The sequence below is a fragment of the Zootoca vivipara genome, chromosome 13 (genome assembly GCF_965207765.1).
Source record: "Zootoca vivipara chromosome 13, rZooViv2.hap1.1, whole genome shotgun sequence".
In the NCBI taxonomy this organism is placed as follows: Eukaryota; Metazoa; Chordata; class Lepidosauria; order Squamata; family Lacertidae; genus Zootoca; species Zootoca vivipara.
In genome coordinates this window covers 31,951,147-31,969,664 of record NC_142596.1, presented here as the reverse complement: position 1 = coordinate 31,969,664, position 18,518 = coordinate 31,951,147, and the positions used below count along the sequence as shown (strand labels likewise).

General features: G+C 42.0%; 1 protein-coding gene across 4 annotated transcripts; it reads left to right on the top strand.

The window, feature by feature from the left end:
- The first annotated feature begins 3,235 nt into the window (after positions 1-3,235).
- Positions 3,236-17,043, top strand: METTL22 (methyltransferase 22, Kin17 lysine). Of its 4 annotated transcripts, XR_004693606.3 has the most exons (12): positions 3,236-3,389; positions 5,931-6,085; positions 7,500-7,865; positions 8,878-8,918; positions 9,003-9,147; positions 9,367-9,438; positions 10,561-10,614; positions 11,508-11,588; positions 12,557-12,659; positions 13,607-13,775; positions 15,274-15,438; positions 16,911-17,043. XR_004693606.3 is itself a non-coding variant. In XM_035132089.3 (11 exons), exons 1-11 carry the CDS (start codon positions 3,349-3,351, stop codon positions 15,373-15,375), a joined length of 1,329 nt encoding a protein of 442 aa, XP_034987980.2. In that variant the 5' UTR covers positions 3,236-3,348; the 3' UTR covers positions 15,376-16,175. The 4 variants fall into 4 exon arrangements, 3 of the variants coding, with proteins under 3 accessions (XP_034987980.2, XP_034987981.1, XP_088513578.1); XM_035132089.3 differs by lacking the exon at positions 16,911-17,043 and having other exon boundaries at positions 15,274-16,175; XM_035132090.3 differs by lacking the exon at positions 16,911-17,043 and having other exon boundaries at positions 3,327-3,438; positions 15,274-16,175.
- Positions 17,044-18,518: the final 1,475 nt, after the last annotated feature.

Below are 18,518 nucleotides of genomic sequence, written 5' to 3'. Positions count from 1 at the left end.
AAACAACTTAGCCTCATACAGACCAGAGCAGGCTGTTACAAAGCAGCTCTGAACCATCCTGGCTGCTGTTTTGAACCCAAGGTTCAAGGCAATCCTGGCTGCCTGTTTGGATAGGTTGCTGCTGCATTTATGGCATAAAAAGCAACTCTGCTGTGCCTCCAAAAGCAACTCTGGTTAAGTGCAAAGACCATGGGTTCTCACACCACTCAGAGATTCAGGCAGCCTGTAACAATAGGTTTTCTCAAAAGAACTCAAAGCATTATTGTTTTTTTTATATATATATAAAGCATTTTATTAAGTTTTCCAAATAAGCACATTAAAAACAGTAAACAAAACAAACATTCAAAAACAAATACAACACACACATTTATCTTTTTAGCAATTCTTTCCAAATTTCTCCTTCCCAATGCTCTGCCGAGCTTGACTTCCCTCCCTCCCCTCATTTGGTTTTCTATTCAGTTCTTATCTCGCAGTCCCTTTGTTCCATCCATTTAAAGTCAATTCGTAGGATTTATTTCAGTCCTGCAAGTGTCTTTAAACTTCTACAGTTCTTTTCCATATAGTCCACAAATTTACTCCAGTCTTTTTGGAACCTTGTTTTCCCCTGGTTCCGGATCCTGCTAGTCAGTCTCGCTAATTCTGCATAGTCTATCATTTTTATCTGCCACTCTTCAATCTCATTATTGTTGTTGTTTTCAATCACTTGCTTATTCAAAAAACTGAAGCACTTGTCGTGAGAGAAGATGGTACCAAATAGCTAATTTCAATTTTTTGTACCATCACTGGCACTCAGAACCAGCCCTATCATTGGGCAAAGTGAGGCAACTGCCTTAGGCAGTGGATGCTGGGAGGCAGCAGTGGCTGGACCCTTTTCTTGTAGTAGGCAGTGGTTGCTGGTGCCCACTGGGACACATAGGGTAGAAGGCAGGGAGCTCAAGAGTAGGATTAGCAGCTGGGGATACTGCCTCTGACAGTGGAGGTAAGACATAGGGTTCACAACCATGAGCAGGCTGAGGCTTGACCATTGTGTGCTTCAACACAAGCAGATCACAATAGCTGCTACTGAGATCAATTGGCTTACCATCCAAGTTCTCTGACGCAGCTGAGTGGTGAGTCAGGTGCTTGATGGCACGTCTAATCAGCCTTTAAGACATTCATGATGTCTTCAGCAGGGACTGTTTCAACCTGTGCTTGTGAAACATAAGTCAGAGCAAGACCTGAAGTCAGAACAGGATTTGCTGCACATATGCCTTCTCTGATAACCAGACACCCCTACAAATCCCTCATGGCCAGAGAGTTAAGGGCAGTGAACAGAGCTTCAGGATGAAACCACATCTTACATTATGCTTCTTAACATGGGATATCACATCTGATTCTGCCTAAAGATGTAAGTGCAGCAGCAAAAGCATCTGAGGTGCTATATTTATTCATTTGGGACTGTAGCTCAGTGGCAGAGCATCTGCTTTGCATGCAAAAAGTCCCAGGTTCAATCCTTGGCAGGCATCCCCAGGTACGGCTGGGAGAGACTTCCTGTCTGAAACCCTGGAGAGCTGCTGCCGGTCAGTGTGGACAATACTGAGCAAAATGAACCGATGGTCTGACTCAGTATGAGGCAGCTTCCTATGTTCCTGTAATTACATTTCTACCTTTTTTTCCAATGAGCTCAAGGTGGCAAAAAATATTGAAAGGACCAGTGAAAACAGTTAAGAACAAAAATATTTAAAACAGGTGCTGGAAAGGGTAAAGCAAAGGCTCAGACTAACAAAATATTTTAAAAGATTTATCCAGCAGCAAAATGTATTGGGCTGGCTCTGCCATTTGGTGCACACCATGAACATAAAATATATGAGGGGGTGCAAGCTTGAGCCATATTGCATTTGCCCATCACATGTTTCACCAATCAGCACAGGAATGTAGAAAGCGGCCTTATCAGACCATGGGGTCTGCTACAATGGGCAGGAAGGTTTTGGACAGTAATCTTTATTTTCATCTTAGAATAAGAGTGATGGCGGAAAGATATTGTTCCTGGCAATCTTGACATTATTAGCTGTTAGATTATGCAATTGTTTTACTGGTACATGCTTTTAACTGCTTTTAATTTTATTTTTAATTGCATTGCTTTTTTACTGATGTATTCACTGTCTTGGAAGGGTGGGATATAAATTTAATTAATAGTAAATAAAATAGAGTAGACCCATCAAAATCAATTAAAGTGACTAATTTATGTCAATTGATTTCAATGGGTCTGCTATGGGTGTGTCTTAGTTGGATGTGACTGTAAGGCTGCTGTTCTTGGGTGATTGTGTAGATCAGGCATCCCCAAACTTCGGCCCTCCAGATGTTTTGGACTACAATTCCCATCTTCCCCAACCACTGGTCCTGTTAGCTAGGGATCATGGGAGTTGTAGGCCAAAACATCTGGAGGGCCGCAGTTTGGGGATGCCTGGTGTAGATGAACAGTTAGTATATTTGCTCCATTTTAATGGCTTTTATTGCATATTGCATTTTACATGTTATTGTCACAGAAAATTATGACATGAATCCGCAAAGCAATAAATAAATTGAATTGTAATCCTACCAGATTGGCTATGGTATCTGGCCAGAATTCAGTACTCTGAGAATATCAGTTTTTATTTTATTACTGTTGTAGTCCTTTACATGTTTATTCACAATAGGAGCCCCACTGAATTCAATTGACTTATTTCAATTGGGTTTTTCAGTAGGCAGGTGAAAGATTGCACAGGGACTAGAATCTTTTTTAATGAAAATTTCTCTTCCAGGTACCAGATATTTTTACTTGCACGGTACAATCAGAAGTACAATGATGAGTTTGATATTATCGCCTCATTGCAACTATTTTGATTTTACTTGAAAAGCTGCCTTGGAAGGTGTTGTATCCTTAAAGACAGGATAAAGATAAGCTGAACAAATAAAATATCAGAAAGTAACACCACGTTTTAATAAGGAACCGTTTTTTATTGTTTTTGAACCGGGGAAAAGGTGGTGTGGCGGGGCAGGGGCCAGGGGATGAATAAAAAGGGCAGCGATCTGCCATATTGGTCCAGCAGGGCTAACATCCGGGATATTTCCCCCATCCTCTCTGTCCCGGCCCGGTCTGAAAGGAGTTTGGTCCTTGCAGACGGAGACCGTTGCCATAGTAACTCTGGAGCGCGGGAGGGGTGACAGCAGTAAGTCAAACAGGGGCTCGTTGCCGCGGCAACAGAGGGAAGCAGGAGTCGGTTGGGCTGACAACGCATCAGTTGAGCTAGGTGGGCGGGCCGCTGCTACGGGAAACAGCGCGCCGGAAGTCTGGGAGAAGGGCGGAAGCGGCTGAGGGCAAAATGCAAAATGGCTGCAGCGGCGTCAACGAGGCTGCCGCGAGAGCGGAGGTGAGAGTCGCCATTACACCCACCTTGGGCAGGAGAGAGCCCTCGCTCCGTAAGGCGCAGCCCTCTGTTGCCTGTTCCACCCCGTAACAGTCTCCCAACCCCTTGGAACGGCTGCCGTTTGTTGCCTACTTGGAGCTTTAGCTTGTTTTAACAAATAGCAGCATGTGGAGAAGTAGAAATGGGAGTGCTTCTGTGCATGTGCAGAGTGGAATGCTCCTCGCTTGCCTTCTGTGCATACGTGTTTTAAACTTAGAAGGGAAGGGGCATAATAATAGGGAGGCGGGGGGGATCCTGGTCGCATAGCTGTCAAGTTCTCCCTTTTTTAAAGGGAAATTCCCTTATGCTGAATAGGCTTCCTCGCGAGAAAAGGGGAAACTTGACAGCTATGCCTGGGCGTAACATTTAAAACTTAACATTATGGACCAAAAAAAATAAAAGTCATTTTGGCTGTGTGAAAGAGACTATTTTTAAAGCTTCATGCTGCACTTCAGACAAATTAGGGCACAATTGATCACTAAAATCATATTAACAGTTACTAACAGATTAAATCTTTATAGAAAAATGTGTTGGCTTCTGGCTGACGAAGGCAGAAGCTGAAATAGCTTGCTTTAAAGAATTGGGCTGCAAGACTAACTACATACCTGAGAATAAACCACATTAAATTCAATAGGACATACTGTACTTCTGGGTTGACATGATTAAGAGTGTGCTGTTAATCTGTTTAGTTGGTTCTTATATACTGGGTTGCACATTGTCTAAGAATATATAGCCTAATCATTTGTTACACATGATGCTAGGCTAGCCAGCCTGGTTCCCTCCAGAAGTCTCGTCCCCCCCCCCCAAAAAAAATGTATGTAGCCCTTAAAAATAAGCCGAGTTTATAGGAATGTGAAATATTACTCTCAACCTTTGCATAATGCGGATTTTGAATTTTTATTTATTTATTACTAATTCATATGCTGTAATTCACTGGATCTGTTGTTTTTTAAAATCCTTGTTTTTACTCTAAATTCAAATGAAAGATTTTTTAAAAAATAGCAGATCCAGTGAAAGACAGCATATGAATTTAACATAAACAGAAAAATTCAAATATAGGTGGTGTGTTCCTTTCATTTGTAAATTTACATTAAACTTGGTGCAATCCTGGGTGAAGTTTTGTTGTTGTAGGTGAAAAGAGAGACTACCAGTTTTGTTTTCAGAATTTCGGATACCTTATATATACATGGGGGGGGGTGAGTTTCATGTTTTCAGCAGCAGTTCCTGAACTTCTGGTTTTCCCCCTTTCAGTCTACTGCTTGCCACTACCGTAAGAATTGTGACATAGCCTTGAGCATGTACAGAAGAATGGCATACATTCGTACTGAAAAGTAAACTAATATTCAGCACCTCATCTCAATAATTTTGGAAGTAGAAGGTTGCCAGACTTTTTTTAATCAGTGGCCTGACACAGAAATTTATCAGTAGTTACTGAGGCATTTCTGACCACTGACCTCCTTGTTGCTAACAGCTTCACCTGCTTCTGCATATCAGGCAGAAGTTAAAGATAAGGGAACTGGGCCAGGAAAGAGCAATGTTGACCTTACTCAGATGTGACCATCTCCCCACAAACCACTACATATTGATGCAGATTAAATGTATGTACTATTTCATAGAAGCATAGAATTGTACAGTTGGAAGGGACCACATGGATCATCTAGAGTCTAGACCAACCCCCTGCAATGCAGGAATCTTTTGCCCAATGTGGGGCTTTAATCCATGACCTTCAGATTAAGAGTACCATGCTCTACCGACTGAGCTATCCACAGCAGTGCATCAGAAATGAATATTGAACATTGAGAATGTAATAAGAGCCTGCTGGATCAGGCCAGTGGCCCATTGAGTCCAGCATCCTGTTCTCACAGTGGTCACCCTGTGGGAAACCCTCAAGCACTCCCCACTCCTATAGTTTCCAGTGACTGGTATTCAGAATCAGTATAGCCATCATGACTAGTAGCCACTGATAGCCTCATCCCCCTCCTCCATGAATTTGTTCAGTTTTCTTTCAAAGCCATTCAAATTGGTAGCCATCTCTGTCTCCTGTAGGAGCAAGTTCCATAGTTTAACTATGTGCTGTGTGAAGGCCAGCAAAACAAAATAGTTGGCATTCATATATGGAGGAGGCAAAGGAGGTTGGGATTGTATTTTGCTCTAAGTGTGATTACCAAAGCTTTCTGTGGCTGTTATTGACGGGATGGTAGTGGTTTGTTTACTTGTTGAGAATCATCTGTTTGTGTGAATGTGTCAATAGTATTATATATATTTTTATTAAATTGTGTTCTTAGATATGCTATAAGTCACCTGGGGACCTATGTGTAACAAATGGCTAATGTGTCAAGAAGAAGAAGAAGAAGCTTAAAGGAAGGGGGGAGCAGCAGCTGAGGAGGTGTGCTGAAATATAATGGGTAGGAATACCAAGCTGGCAGGAGGTGCTAGGCTTTGTATAGAAATTTGTAACTCTTGATTATTAACATACCAACAGAGCTTTATGTCTTATAATTATAGATGCTCCCTTCAGCAGTGCACCATACAAGGTGCAGGGGGGAAAGAGGTGATGGATGACATTGTTTTCCGAAGTGACACTGTCCTATCTGATGTCCACCTACACACCCCAAGCAAAAGGCATTTAATGGTCAGGCTGAATGCTGTTGGACAGCCAGGTAATGTGCTCCCGGTGGTTGTTACTGTTAAAGGTAAAGGTAAAGGGGCCCCTGACCATCAGGTCCAGTCGTGTCCGACTCTGGGGTTGCGGCGCTCATCTCGCTCTATAGGCCAAGGGAGCCGGCGTTTGTCCGCAGACAGCTTCCGGGTCATGTGGCCAGCATGACAAAGCTGCTTCTGGCGAACCAGAGCAGTGCACGGAAACGCCGTTTACCTTCCCGCCGGAGCGGTCCCTATTTATCTACTTGCACTTTGATGTGCTTTTGAACTGCTAGGTGGGCAGGAGCTGGGACCAAGCAACGGGAGCTCACCCCGTCACAGGGATTCGAACCGCCGACCTTCTGATCAGCAAGCCCTAGACTCTGTGATTTAACCCACAGCGCCACCTGGGTCCCTGGTTGTTACTGTTACTTGCACACAATTATCATGATCCCCACTGAGAGCTTTCTTCAACAGGTGTGTGTGTGTGTGTGTGTGTGTGTGTGTGTGTGTGTGTGTGTTTTAAAGAAGTTACTACATTAAAAGTGTTAGTTCATCAATAGCAAACAGCTTACGGCCTGCTTAACGCAACTGGTCTCGCCACCATCCTCTTTGGTGGAATCTCTCCATTTACATTGAGGCTCTTTGGTTGTTAACATTGCAACTAGGCATATCCCATGTTTAGCAGGAATATCTGTCCTTTGCAGTAGACAGTGCCATGGATAGGGGGTGGAGCTTGTCAAATGTAGCAGTACCTACTTCCTGGGTTGTGGCAGGGAAGGTTGCCAGAGCAAGTTATTTCACCCTAATGAAGGCTGGACCTGTGTGCGCCAAGTGCTGTACAGATTGTGGAGATGCCACAATCGTTTCCCATTGGGCTCATATCGGGATTGACAACTGAGGGCTCCAGGGCCAACTCTGGCACATGCAGATGATAGTAAAGGGTGTGGAAGAAGCATTAAATGTGTCGATAGGACTTCCTGGCAGCCTCATTCGGGACTTGCTGCTTTGGGGCAAATGCCCACCACTCTTCCTCCATCCCATAAATCTTGGCTGAGCAGGTTTTTGGAGAAGACAAGCTGGGGAACTAAGACGATACTAAGTACAGCAGGCACTTGGCAGTGGAAGTGCAGGCAATGTGAGGTTAGGATACTACAGGAAAGTTTATCCAAGTTCAGTAAGAATAGGAAGAGGAGTAATCATAGCAATGGAGGAAAGAAACGAAATCAACGGTTATAATACAAAATTCAGGCACACCAGGAAGGCTCGGCCAAAACATGAGATCATATGTGTGACTTATGAATGGGCAAATGTCGGGGAAATCTGTTTAGAGAGTAAGGAAAGCTATGGTGATATTCCTGCATTCTTTGTTATGGTTTTGAAGATTGACCGGGCTTTGATCACAGTGTTTGACTTCAGATTGTTGCCTCTTAGTGTTTCTCTCACAGTTCAAATTCCTTTTGGACAAAAGCAATCAGAAGACTGAGAGGGAAGTGAGTGGCTTTGAAAAAGAAAACCTTAAACACCGGGACGAATGTGGAGAGGGATTAGATGTGGAGGATCCTGCTGGTGACCACGTTACTCTGAAAACCACTAACAAGGAAGAGAACTCTTTGAAAGGAATTGAAGCTTTGTTAGACGAAGATGGGGATTTGGAGGTTGTCCGGAAGCCTCCGTTACTTGATGCAGAAGCTGAAGACCTTTCAAGGGACAAAGTGTGCCCCATCATTTTGATGAAAGGTGGAGAAGTCTTGGAAGAACAAGAGCAAGAAAACAATTGCTATGATATTATTAAAATAGGTCAGTAATGTAGTATATGGATGTGGCATAAAATGATTTGCATTTCATAACATGATCCAGAAGTACTCATTGAGATGTGAGCATAGAGAGCCAATTTGTATACTTTATTCCTTCCTCTACATCTGCACATAAAACCTTTTACCGGTACACCTTTTGGATTGAAATTGATAGGAAATGATATGTACTAACTGGAAGCCAGGCAACCTCAGGAATTTCCCCATGCCAGCTAGTTCGGTGAGCTGGTTGGACTGTAGGGCTAAAACTGGGGAGAGATCAGGCACAAACACAGACTTGCTTATAAAGCTGACTTGGCAACCTTGGGCCAGCCATTTTCTTTCAGCCTGATCTACCTCACAGGGTTGTTGTGAGGATAAAGGAGAGGCATGTGCGCTGCTTTGAGCTCCTTGGAGGAAAAGTGGGATATTCAGTTCAAATCAAATCAAATCAATAACCTTTATTAGGCATGACAAATTCAGAAGCTTCAGAACAAAATTATGAATAAAACATTCGCATTATAAACTTCATGAAATAAAATACATATTAATTGAATTAGTATTTTAGAACAATATATCAATTTTCAATTAGCATCCCCTGGTCCTCTCCACAGTGGCCCAATCAGTTCATAAATGACCCTTCACAAATGTGCCCTAAGGACAACAGGCTATATTTTGTCCTTTTCTGTTTTGTGCCAGACATGTCTACAGTGTGTTTAATGGAAAAGTTTAAGGGCAAATGTAACAACATAGAAGAGCCTACTGAATCAGCCCATTGGACCATCTAGTCCAGCATCCTATTCTCAGTGGCCAGCCAGAAGCCTGTGAGAAAGCTAAGGACAAGAGCACTCTCTTCTCTTGCAGTTTCCCAGCAGCTAGCATTCAGGGGCATGCTTCCTCTGACAGCTGAGGTGGAATATAGTCATTGTTGAATATAGAATATATTAGAATATAGTAGCCATTGATTGCCTTATCCTCCATAAATTTACTGTAACGTGTTTGTGTTCTTCCTTTTTCAGAGCACGCCATGGCAACCCCTTTAGAAGATGTTGGCAAACAGGTGGGTAGCTACATTGCCAGCCCTTCTCTTCTGCCTTGACCCACATGTACCAGACTGTGCTACCTTTTGCCTCCTGTCTTGAAGGTCTGGCGAGGAGCCTTCTTACTTGCAGACTACATCCTCTCCAAGCAAGATTTGTTTAAGGACTGCACAGTGCTGGAGCTTGGGGGCGGCACCGGGATTGTCAGTATCATCATGGCAAAGGCAGCCAAGGCCGTCTATTGCACAGGTATCTATTTAGGACAGTTACCTTTGGTGTTCGTGATGTTGCTTTTGTTTTTATCAGAAAGCTTGAAAGAGCAGTAAGTCGAGTTGAGTTGTTAAATGCAGATGATGTTTGAGAGAAGAGACGTACCTGCCCTGCTTTTTCTATGCTTGTTTCCCCCCCCTCTTTTTTATTATTTCTTCTCAAATTATTACTAACATTTGTTTCTCAAATATTTTAAAGATATTGGTGAAGATCTCCTGGAAATGTGTGAACGAAATATTGCATTAAACAAGCACCTTGCTGAGCCAGCAGGTAAAAAAGACTGCTTGTATATTATTATTGTTTAATGGGTTTGGTGTGTTTTTTCTAGTTGGATAAAATATCATTCAAATCCAAAATACTGTCCAGATGGCCACATGAAATATTTACATGTCCAAAGTGGCTTCTGTTCTGAACATTTCCTTCAACCGCTTCTGCCCTACAAACCTATGCCTTCAATCCTAAACACACTTATATAAAGATTAAGTTCCATTGAGCATAGTGGAGTAAAAAATAGACCAATTTCAAGTCTGCTTATAAAAGATCCCTTCAAATTTAAGGAATAATATTTTAATTGTTATTAGAATTATTTAATACAGTGCTTTTGGCTTCTTTATACATTGTAATGGTCTCTGTGTTGTACATTGCCTTGGGGTGCTGCTTCTAGAAAGGTGGCTAAGAGCACAGTTCCAAAGGGTTTGTGGGGCAGTGAGGACAATCCACCACTTTCCAGGCCCAGCCTGGTGGGAGGTGTGGACTTACCTTGTTTTCTGCTCCTTGCAGATCTTTTATTATCAAACCCACCCGCCCACCCCGATTGTTCCCAGTGGGAAGGAGGAGGAGCTACACCAGCTCTAGCCTTGCGTGGATATGGGTTCCCATCCTTGGGTCTCCACTGATGAATGAAGGGGCTGGATCTAGGCTGGCCCCCCCCTCTCTCTCTCTGTGTGTGTGTGTGTGTGTGTGTGTGCGTGTGTGCGTGTGCGTGTGCGTGTGCCTCCCTCCCTCCCTCCCTGTAACCGCCAGTGAATCTATGTCTGCAGAGCTTTCTGAGGGCCTCCACAGTGGATATACCCCCATCAGCAGAGCAAGCCTTTGCATAGTCCTAACCCTCTCTAGCCAGCAAATGCAGAGGTTAAGGTTGCTCCGGATTACATTTTATAAATACATCATGGGAAGGAACAAGGAATCATTAGCAAGACTAATTTGGGGGAAGGCGGGTAGAGTGAGGTGGGGGCATAAGCCTCTGCTTGTTCACTATGATCAATTATAGCTATTTACAATATTCCTCTTTTTATGACACTTTAATGGCTTTAACCTGCTGGCTCTAACCTGCCTGCCTTCTAAAGAGTATTTGCCACCCACTTATTTTCTTATCATCTTACTGACTTTCAGGAACTAAGATTAAGGTCAGAGTGCTGGACTGGCTTAAAGATGAGTTCTGTATTGGTAAGTAGATGCATCAACTTCTTAAAAGCTTGATTTGATGTTCTCTCTCTAACCTGTTGAGTTACTGTTTTCACTTACAGCCAAATCACAATTTAAACCCATGGCTTAGCTTTGAAATATGTGAGTAAATGAGTTTGCTTCTGAGTATGTGCAAAGTACATTTCCCAAGTCACTGAGTAATCCAAATTCTTTCTCTAACAATAAGAAGTTAGAGAAGTGGAGAGCCAGACTTCAGGGGGTCAAGTGGTTAACCCTTTAAAAGAGACCACCCACAGAGCCATTCTTGTTTTACATGTTATATGGAGCCATGGGTATCCTTTTTGTCAAGTCTGAGAATTGCTTGCATTATCAGGGGTTCCTAACCCACAGTTTGGGAGCCTGATCCAGTTCTACAAACAATTTTTGGAGCAGTGGCAAAAAGGAAAAAGGAAATATACACAGCACTTGGGTTGCTGGGTTTGTTACGTAAAGCCCTATAAACCTTGGAACAAGAATACCTGGAAATTGTCTCACCCCTAGTTGATCATTGTGCTCTGCAGCTGAGGTCGTCTGCAAGTACCATCTTATCAGGGTATCCATTCCACACAATATAGGAATTGAGCCTTTGGTGCTGTGTTACCTCCCCTTCAGAATTTCCTCCCTTTAAATACTAGGCATGCACAATCTCTGTTGTCTTTTCAGTACCTACTGAAAACCGTCCCCTTCCAGCATATCTCTCCTAGTCTGCAGCTGTATCGGGATTGTTTTCAACATGCTTTTATTGTTTTATTGCTTGTTGTTTGCCACTGTGGGTTCCTTTGGGAAGACCTGCTTCCTTATTTAAACTTTCTGTACAGTCTCTAGAAAATTATTGTCTCCTTTATAACCAAATCAATTTGCATATTTTGCTGTAGATCCTGATCATTCCTACAGCTGGTCTGAAGAAGAGATTGCAGAGCTTCACGATTTCACCACTGTGATCCTAGCTGCTGATGGTAAGGAAACAGAACTGGAGAGCCAAGGATTCATAGTGGTCGTTAAAGCCCCTGTTTTGTGCGTATTGCGTGCTTTCAGAAAATATTTTCTGATCATTGTTTCAAGAGCCCAGTAAAATACATTACTGCCATAGACATTGAATCAGGAAACTGACTCGGCTCATCTAGCCCATTGTAAAATATGCACATCAGCTGAATCTGGAGAAACATTACCCTGAATTTAACACAGTAAACTTGACACAAGGCCTAGAAGAACACATCACAGATCAGATGATTTGTATTTTTCTGTAATGGAAATTGCTTTTAATCGGCATGGGGCACCACTGGCTTTCCCTGAACGTGCCCCCTTGAAAAAAGTAGGAGCTGTGGAGAAACTTACACCTTTCCTTGTATTAAATGGGGGGGGGGGTTCCATGCATAATAGAAAGGGGAAGGGCTGTGGCTTAGGGGTAGAGCATCTGCTTTGCATCTATTTTACATCTCAGGTTCAATCAACCCTTTCCAGATACGGCTGAGACATCCCCTTATCTAAAACCCCAGAAACCTGCTTTCAGCCAGTGTAGACAGTACTGAGCTACATGGACCAATGCTCTGATTCCATATGTCAGCTTCCTATGTTCCTAACTTCCTATGTGCCTGTAGGACCCCAGTGAATGATAGGATACTTCAGAATATGATATTTGCAGATGGAAGCTATGCCAGAAACAGTAGTGCCATATGCCAATTTTAGAGGGCCAGAAGATTTAGCTCTTTCATCCCCAACTGCCCTCATATTTGCAAGATTCCATGTCCATGTTAACAAAGCAAAGCAAAACAAAACACTGCTGTGCCCATAGTAATTAAGACTGTAGCCATTCTTTTCTGAAGGCTTGGGATGGATAAAAAAATCTTTTTAAAAATAAGCTTTTAGGACAGAAGTGAATGTCTTGTATGTGAAGTCAAAATCCAGATGATCTTTTTCATTGCAGTATTTTATGACGATGATCTAACAGATGCCTTTTTCAAAACGCTGTATCGAATCACTGGCAACTTGAAAAACCCCTCCACCATCTACTTGTCAATAGAAAAGAGGTGACATGCTTTTAACTCTTAATTGGAAAATAAGCCACAATATGATTAATTTGTTTTGATAGTTGCTAATGCGAGAAACGTTTTTCAGCTTGGAAGAGGGCAGTCTTATTGTTTCTCAAAAAGGTTTCCAGCATGAAGTTATTTAGATATTTTTAAATAGTTATATAGATGACTGGATTCATAAGAGGAAACTGTTCTTAAGAGGATGCAGCAAACAGTCATGGTCATCAAATAAGCATTTAAGTGGCTGTCAGGTAGTTTGGATCTGCTTCAGTTAGTTCCTCTGTGGTGGAAATTACAGCACATCTACAAGGCTGCAGAATATTGAAGATTTGTTAAAAACCACTTGAGAGATACTGAGAACCTTGCTAGATAGACAGGCGTCGCTTTTGTGCTTACCTTTGGGAGTCTATTCTTGACCTACCAAAGCAGACACTCATGCTGTTGGTTAGTGATTGGTGGATGAACAGCCCTAAGCTGATCCTAAGTGAATCCACTTGTCAGCCTAAGAGAACCTATAGCTTTGTTGGGTACCATTGTCTGTACCTTCTGTTGAAAGATCTTTGGGAGTGGGAAGAATGGGATGAGATAGAACTCTGCTGGAGAGGCAGTGCTGGTCAGGATTGCCTAAACTTGAACTACAATAGCTACACTGGGGAGGCATATCTGATTAAAGCAGGGACCTTGGAGAGCTGAAGCTGATAATACTTGGCATTTATATTGTACTACCAGTCTTGTACCTAGTACTGTTTGGGGAATTTGAGAAACCAAAACATCAATGCAATCTTGAAAGGTTCAGCCCACCATCTTGATTCAAAGTGGCATCCATTTTTATCCAAATGTAGATGAAAGCCTGCACCTTGATCTCAGGAAGCACGATGCAAAAGTTAGTTAAAATCTGTGCAGTTTTTAAAAGTTCAGTCTTTAATGGATGTATCTTTTTGCAGGCTCAACTTCACCTTAAGACACATGGATGTTGTATGTGAAGCATACAGTTACTTTCGAAGCACCTTGAATGATCTAGAAAATATCAGAGATGGCAAAATAAGATATACTGTTCAGCCTGTCCAACTCTCCTTTCCTCAGCATATTATTTATGAGCGGGTTGAGCAGTTGGTGGGTACCATTGGTCTGACAAACGATCTAAAACTTTGAGCAGTTTTCAGTTTAATTGTATTAATGAGACACAGCCAAAAAGAATTGACATTATCTTGTGGTTCTCTGACTGAACTTAGAAAAGTAAGCAGCAGTAAGTTGTACACATCACTTTATTTTCCGAGGCTGCTAGTTTTCTTTGCAAACAGATGAGGAAAGAATGATAAGTGGTGAAAACAGGCATGGAGTTTTAAGACATGAATTCAGTTGTTTTATTGTTTCTTGTAAAGTGCCTTGGGAACATAATTAAATGGATGCATTAAAAATATATGTAACAAAGAAGCAGAATCACATTAGATTCTTCACTCTTGCGTTAGTCCAAATTTGCAGGTTTCAAAGGGCACAATCATTTATTTGTACATATATGCATTAATCTATCACCTTACTGGAAAAGATGTGTGCAACATCTTAAAAAAAAAACACAGTTGCAAAATTTTCTGGGTACAAGATGGTGGTGCTTTTAAGGTTGCCACAAGCACTAGCCAGTAGGTCATCTTTTCCCTGTTCAAACTGAACCACTCTAAAAACCTGCAAGAGCTGTTGTTTCCAGAGCTCCCTCTTGGAGAGAAGAGTATGTGTTTTCCGAGCAGGAGAGCTGCTATCATCCTACCACTGACACTTTTAAAATGTCACCTGTGTCTTCACTCAGATAAAGATGATTTACCATGTCAGAGAGTGATTTACTTTGTTAGAGGCAATATGCTTCTGAATGCCAGTTTCTGGGGATTATGAGTAAGAGAGTGTTGTTCCTTTCTTGACCTACTTGTGGACTACCTGTAGGCATCTGGATAGCCACCGTAATAACAGGATGTAGAACTAAAATGGCCTTTGGTCTGATCCAGCTTCACAGCTTTTCTTGGGTGCACAAACTATGACTGAGCCTGCATGGCTGGACTAGTCCCAGTCCTTCATTTTGCCTGCTAAGCCAGATGAGTGGAATTTGCTGCCAAGGAGTGTGGTGGAGTCTCCTTCTTTGGAGGTCTTTAAGCGGAGGCTTGACAGCCATCTGTCAGGAATGCTTTGATGGCGTTTCCTGCTTGGCAGGGAGTTGGACTGGATGGCCCTTGGGGTCTCTTCCAACTCTATGATTCTATGAGAAATTAGACATTTATTCTTTTTTATTTTGCATCTACTGAGTCTTTGTAAGAGCAAAGAATGTGTATCGGTGGCAAATACAGCCGTGGCTGTACTTAGCATCTAAACTTCATCTTGTAGCATTAGGTAGATTAAGCTCTTCTTGCTTTAACTCAAAATGCATAATGCCCTTAAGTTAACTCCTAATTTAATGGTAGCTTCTCTGTTAAGACAGTTGGTGTATTAGTAATGCACCCCCAAGTTATAAGTGTAAAGAAGGAATACTCACTGTTACTTTAGAATTTAGAATTTAAATGCTCTGTTTTGATTACCATACTGCCCATGGCAGTTCATCGATTTTCAATATCTCTTCTCTGCTTAACAGGAGTTATGGAAGATTACAGCTGACATGACCACTGAAAGAAGCACACACACAACTCTCCCTGAGAGGTTGAAAACCGGACATGGGGACTTCAGTACAGAATAATTTCCCTGTAGGGTTCTGTCTGAATAATTATCTGAATGGAGCCAGGACCCAAACAGATCCTGGGTATGTGTTTAGAAAAGCATACTAAATATGTGAATAGCACCAGTTAATAGTCTGGGTGTGATTTATGAACAATATCACCCTCTGTGATATGTTTGGTTTGTGTTCCAACAACACCAGAAGACCAACAGTTTGGATACGGGATGGGAAAATCGCATACCAGGTCTGATTCAGATTCAGACTCTTATCTGAATCAGATAAGTGCTGGAGATGCAAGGAGATTAAGGGATTTTTTATTTAATATATGTGGTGGACCTGTAAAAGGGTAAAAGAGTTTTGGGGAATAATCCATAACGAATTGAAAAAAATGTTTTAAAGTACTTCCCCCCAAAAAAGCTGAGTCCTTTTCATTGGGGATAATTCAGACAGAAATTCTCAGGTATCAAAAAAGGTTATTTATGTATGCCACTACTGCAGCCTTTGTTTTGTTAGCCCCAAAATTGAAAATGAGCAAGGTTCCAACTAAAGAAGAATGGCAACTTAAGCTGATGGAATATGCGCAGCTTGCAGACTTAACATATAGAGTAAGAGAACAAGAAGAACATACGTTTAAAGAAGATTGGAAAATGTTTATTGAATATATTGGGGGGGTTGTGTACACTTGAAAAGGCTGGCAGCATTAAGATAAATTCAACAGTGTAAATAAGTTTTGATGGATGTAATAATGGAATACTGAATGGTTTAGTTTATGTAAAATATGCAGGGATTTACGGAATGCAAAATAAACCATGGAAAGAGAAGGAGGGAAGTCATTCCTATTTTAAGGATGTTTTAATGAGTATTCAAAATTGTAAAACAGTGTGTGTGTGTGTGTGTGTGTGTGTGTATTCTAATATATATATATATATATATATATATATATATATATATATATATATATATATGAGATAGAAAATTGCCTATCACGGAGCACTGCTAGTTACTAGGTGCCTCCTTCCCATTTTGTCAATTATATAGTTATAACAAATATGCTTGATGCACCTTAAAGAGGAACAGATGTATCACCATGTGGGCTTTTTCATTCACTGGACCCTTCTATCTCATATGTAGAAATGGTTAACATATGAAGAAGTGTACAAAAGGAAACCTTTTGGCGCAATAAATCTGTTAGTCTTTAAGGCAGCTTTCACCAGCATGATACCCTCCAGATGTTTTGGCTTACAACTGCCCCAGTTTTTGTGGGCGGGAGGGCAGAGTTGTAGTCCGAAACTTTTGGAGGGCATGACATTGGTAAAGGTGCTTTTAGGTGCTACACACAAGACAAGCAGATTTACCCTCCTGGAAGTAATTTATGGGTTTTTTTGTCCTCAGTCTGCAGCTGTGTCTGCTCTTCCGTGTTACAATTCAAAATCCCAGGCCAAAGTAACCTCCGTTCTGTAGTAAGGATAAGAAAGCTGAATGTTACCATCACCTACATGCCTTAAGCAAAATCATGCTATTGGCTCATCTGTGTAATTTATCTTCTTTCTGCTCAGCGTGGAGAAGTCCAAGAAGTTCCAATCCCTAGGTACTGGTCAACCTGCTCATCTCATTTCTGAGAATTCGCTGCTCATTACCTACCTTTGGAGACACTCGGCGTACTGATTTCTATGTCCAGGAACAAATTCCTGTGCAGTGAAGCAGCCCTCCCTGGGCAGGCGCACCCCAGGGACTCCTGCTTGGAAGTTCACAGGAATCCTACTTGGAAGAAATGGGGCTGTAAGTGAGCCAGTAAACTCTGTGGGGCATCAAGAGGCTCCATCTACCTTAGAGCCTGCCAGCAGAGTTGAAGACGAAAAACTGGTGAAGCGGGTTGGGAAATCAGGAACTGGAATGAACAAAGTTGGACTTTTAATGGTAGTGGAGCAAAAACCAGGTTCCAATTCAAATTGAGTCATGAAACGTGGGCCAGTCACTCTCTCTCAGACTATCCTACCTCACAGGGTGGTTGTGAAGACAGTGTTGGGTGTATGTGTGAGAGAGAACAATGTACGATGCCTTGAACTCCTTTTAGCAAAGAACAATATACCGGTAATGTATATAGTACAAATGCAAGCAATGGACAAGGTTTGGTCTATTGTTGGCTCCTAGCCACAGTGTTTATGCTCTGCCTCTCTGGTCAGAAGCAGTAATGCTTCTGAATGCCAGTTGCTGGAAACCACAGGAGAAGAGAGTGCCCTTGTTCTTGGATTCTGCTTGAAGGTTTCCTATAGGCATTCTGGTTGGCCACTGTGAACAGGATGCTAGGCGAGATGGGTCATTGGCCTGATCCACCAGGCTGCTCTTATGTTAATAACCATAGCAACAGCCAATGAGCAATCCCTAAGGACAAATAAAATTACGGTACTCTGTATGAAGATAGGTGCATCTTCATACTGTCACCATATATTTGCTAGGCCAGCCTCCTGGAAGCCCAAAACAGCACCCCTGGCCTAGGAGGAAGAGAGAAACGACTGACATCCAATATTATGCAGCACAATCATGGAATATGCAAAACCTGGTTGCATGCTTCATTCTGACTAAAGAATGACACAAGTCAATGTGAGGAGCATATCAAGGCAATGTGCATTTCAAACCCTTCTGAAAACTCGTTGTTAGCCAACAGAAGGAGGACAGCTCTGGACTCGTCACAATCTTAGGTATTTATTTATTTCAGGTGTTTATATGCTGCTTAATATTCCGAATTTCGAAGCAGTGTACATAAAATGGGGTTGTTGTTGTTGTTTTAAGTAAAAAGAATAAGAACTATTAATATTCACTTCTTGTGGAAGCAGAAAACTACCTGAAAATACCTGCTGTCAAATCAAGCGCCTGAAGTTCAGCAGGGAGGGGTCTTGTCTAACCTCATCTGGGAGGGAGTTGCACAGGATTGGCCCCAGAACGCCGAATGCATGGCTTCTGGTCATTACAGGGCAAGCATCCGAACCATGGGGGCTACAGAGACACTGAAGTTATCTGTGATCAGACAGAGATATAAGGGATCGGGTGGTTCTTAAGGTATTGGGGACCCAAGTTGTTAAGGCCTTGTAAATTAATAAAATTGAGATATTAATTGCTTTTCCTAGCAATTCAAAGCAACTTCCAAAATGACCCAAAAACAAATA

Excerpts from the sequence above, each read along its gene's own strand:
- METTL22 (XM_035132089.3), top strand. The coding sequence starts at position 3,349 with ATGGCTGCAGCGGCGTCAACGAGGCTGCCGCGAGAGCGGAG. Across the intron at positions 9,148-9,366 it reads CAAGGCCGTCTATTGCACAG|ATATTGGTGAAGATCTCCTG; the intron begins GTATCTATTTAG and ends AATATTTTAAAG. Across the intron at positions 9,439-10,560 it reads GCACCTTGCTGAGCCAGCAG|GAACTAAGATTAAGGTCAGA; the intron begins GTAAAAAAGACT and ends ACTGACTTTCAG.